Genomic DNA, 3,863 nt, shown 5'->3' with positions numbered 1-3,863 from the left:
TAGTTGCAATACAAAATGTATCTTGAGTCAGGAGTATTCAATAAGTATAATATTTTACCTTAGTTTTTATACATGCATTGTTTTCCCTGCAATTTACCTGTAATGTGTAACTAGAATACGATCTCACTTATCAAGTAAAGAAATGGTCTCAAATCAATTGGTAAGTGTGGACAATAGAACAGAGGCCCACAGAGAGTAGTGTCCTATCTATTCATCAATGTAGGATTGGGAAAAGCCCTCTCCATGTCTGCTCATGGTAAATCCGTGAAAACCACTGAGGAAGTGGCTCTTCAGCTCCTCTTGCTTTGTCAGTTTGGGGTTGGAACTGTGGCCAAAGTCTTTCTGTTTGTCCGTAATTTCTCTCCAGTCTTGACTGGTTCTAAACAGAGGCCCAGACAGGTGATTTTAAGCCACATGGCTGTGGCCAATGCCTTGACTCTATTCCTCACTATATTTCCAAACAACATGATGGCTTTTGCTCCCAAAACTCCTCCAACTGAACTCAAATGTAAATTAGAATCCTTCAGTCACCTGGTGGCAAGAAGCACAAACTTGTGTTCCACCTGTGTCCTGAGTTTCCATCAGTTTGTCACTCTGGTTCCTCTTAATAGAGGGAAAGGTAAACTTGTACTTAGAGCAAGTGTCACAAACATGGCAAGTTATTCTTCTTACAGTTGTTGGTTTTTCAGTGTGTTAAGTAACATTCACATTCCAATTAAGGTCAGTGGTCCACAGATAAAAGACAATAACACTGACTCAAACAGAAAGTTGTTCTGTTCCACTTCTGGATTCAGTGTAGGCACTGTCCTCTTGCAGTTTGCCTATGATGCCACATTCATGAGCATCATGGTCTGGGCCAGTGTCTCCATGGTACTTCTCCTCCATAGACATCGCCAGCGAATGCAGCACATCCTCACTCCCAATCAGGACGCCAGAGGCCAAGCTGAGTCCAGAGCAACCCGTACTATCCTGATGCTGGTGGTCACATTTGTTAGCTTTTATCTTCTAAATTTTATTTGTATCATGTTACATGCCCTTTTTATGCATTCTCATTTCTTCGTAAGGCTTGTCAGTGAGATTTTAACTGCAGTCTTCCCCAGTATCTCTCCTTTACTGTTGATCTTCAGAGATCCCAAGGATCCTTGTTCTGTGCTCTTCAACTGTTGAAAATCAGAGTCGCTAAAAAATGCTAAATGCAAAAGACAGCTTCACTAATACCATTAAGGACTTTATTCCATAAATATGTATTCAACATTTTGTACGAACAAGGTGTGGGCTCACTGCTGTAATTTTAAAAGAATAAGGCTATACACATTTGTTGATGTGAAATGATTTCTGTTTGGAATCTGATTGACATGGTAAGTGAGTTATTCACCATCCTCTGTTCTCCTGTATATAACTGTATTCTGCTGCAGGCTGGACTGAAACTGATGCAACCCATATTCCCTAAACAGTTTAATGTGTTAAATGGTCCTGATCAAACGCATATTCTCGCTCCTTCTTAGTTAATACTTTAAACTTCGGATAAGAACAGAATCCATCTCTATATTTCCGTATTTGAATAAATGAGAGTGCTTTGCTATGATTAAATATTTTCAAGGATGAAATTTATATAAATAGTAAATATATTGCATGTCATTCCATTTTAGTTAGGAGATATATGCTTAGCTACCTTGGGTCCTACTCAAGTGAGAGTCAAGCACTGAAAATTAAAACTTTGTGCTCTCTACAGCAATACAATCTGCTGATCACATCAAGAGTAAATAGGAAAGAGTTAAAAACAGCTCACGCTCTGAAACTTTCAGAAATTTAAAGTCACAGGACCATGGAAGATACCAGATTCCACATTGGAGATCTTCTCCTGAAAGACCTTGGTAAAGACTTCATTCTGGGCCATGGTGAAATTGTTTTCCAATCATCACAAACATCTACCAATCAGACAGGAGACAAGACATATAAGAACAATGGGGAGGTAAAGTTGTCACTCCATCTGTCAGTGGCTTTCTCAGTCACAAAATTATTTTCTCAGAAGATTAAAATCAAGCATCTAATATTTTCAGCAACCTGAGAATGACCAAGGCAAGAAATACCACAAGATAAATATCTGGAGTGGTTATAGCTGTCAGTGTGATGAAACTTATAATCTGACTTGTGGTACTTAGTCCTATGAACAAAGAATATTTTAGCATTCATTTTTTTGGTTCATGTGTATTGGGTATGTATGTATTTGTGGGGATTCCCTCCTCTTAAGGAGAACAGGTGTCATACCCCTAGAGCTGGAGTTACAAACTGATGTAAGTCTACAAATATAATTTCTCAGAATCGAGCTCTGATCCATTGTAAATGTGGCCAGGGTGCTAAGCCATCCCTCGAGGCCCACAATGAGAAATTTATCCAATACACTTAACTCTTCACTTCCAATCTGGGGGAGTAGGAAATCGTAATATCAGCTATGTTGAAAGAGCTTGAAATCATAGAATAGGAACCAACAGTTTGTATGTTCTATATTGAGGATAGATTCGCACTGAGTTATGAAATTAATACTGAGACTCTTCATGTACATTTTCACAGACCTCTACCAACAATAAAACTGACAATCCCACAGCACCAAGTCTTGATCATAACACTGGCCATAATAAGAATCAGCAAGACAGCTCAGCAGCTAAAGCACTCACAACTTAGAAATGATTATCCCAGGTCCTACATAGTGGAGAGAACAAAATCCTACAATTGTACTCTCCCTTCCTCAAATCTGCGCTTGAACATGCCCACACACCGAAAAGAAAAAAAGTGTACTTTATAAGTTCAGTTTAATCAGTTCAGTGAATCCTATAACACTGATCTCTGCCTGTTTATCTGTGTATCCTCTTACTTCTAAGCATTTTTGGGATACTTTGTTGGGTTTTATTATCTACCACCTGTCCAACACTTTTTTCAATTCAATAGCTTCCAACAAACTAACACCCAGTAGTAAAGGAAAAGGTTAGAGAGGAAAATGAGTCTAGACCTCTTAATGCTACATCCTTCTTAGATTAAGTGGGATGTGAGGGCTGCAAGCAGAGCAGAACTCCATAAGAGCATGAAGTTCTTGGGGCCATGCCACACCAACACTCGCCCACGTGGCTGTGTTAAGCAGTGGGGTGACCACATTCCCTGAGTTCTAAAGCCATTGGTCATTCCTACTGCATGACCCTTGGCAATATTTGAACATCAGGAAAAAGGAAATGAAAACTACATTGGGATTATAACACCTATTAGAATGGCCAAGATCAATAACACAGGTGACTGCTCATGCTGGCAAGGATGTGCAATAAGGGAAAGGCTCACCCATTGCTGGTGAAAGTAAGAACTTGTACAGTCACTATGGGAATAAGAATAGAGATTCCACAGAAAGTAGGCAATAGATCTATCTCACCACTCTTGGATATATACCTGAAGGGCACTTCATCCTACTACAAGGACATGTGATCAACCATGATTTTTGCTGCTCTATTCATTCACAATATGAATGAATCTGTAATCAACCAAGAAGTGTCAACAAAAGAAAGGATAAAAATTATGGCACATTAGCACAATGGAGCAACACTCAGCTGTTTAAGAACAGGCATCATGATGTTTGTAGGAGAATTGCAGTATGTATTCACTTATACAAACATTCCTCTTACCTGGATTTGCTTGATCAACTGATGGAGCTCTGTGAGAAGCTCTGCAATTCGATAATCAGCAGACACAAGGGCCATGGGATGGGCCTGTGAAGGGCATCTGGTCAGAGAGGGGGAATGAAGGGAAAGCTATCATTGCCTGCTATGGGTTGGACGGTATTTCTGCTATGTAAAGTCCTGGTCCATGAATGACCTATTTGG

At 39.7% G+C, this 3,863-nt stretch overlaps 1 protein-coding gene across 1 annotated transcript; it reads left to right on the top strand.

Annotated features, from left to right (window-relative positions):
* The first annotated feature begins 243 nt into the window (after window positions 1-243).
* On the top strand, window positions 244-1,167 carry Vmn1r158 (vomeronasal 1 receptor 158). Its single transcript, NM_001166841.1, has one exon. The coding sequence runs from the start codon at window positions 244-246 to the stop codon at window positions 1,165-1,167; it is 924 nt and encodes a 307-aa protein (NP_001160313.1).
* The last annotated feature ends 2,696 nt before the right edge of the window (window positions 1,168-3,863 follow it).

This window comes from Mus musculus, chromosome 7, assembly GCF_000001635.26.
Source record: "Mus musculus strain C57BL/6J chromosome 7, GRCm38.p6 C57BL/6J".
Classification (NCBI taxonomy): domain Eukaryota; kingdom Metazoa; phylum Chordata; class Mammalia; order Rodentia; family Muridae; genus Mus; species Mus musculus.
The sequence above is the reverse complement of the archived record's forward strand: the minus strand, read 5'-3'. Positions and strand labels throughout refer to the sequence as shown.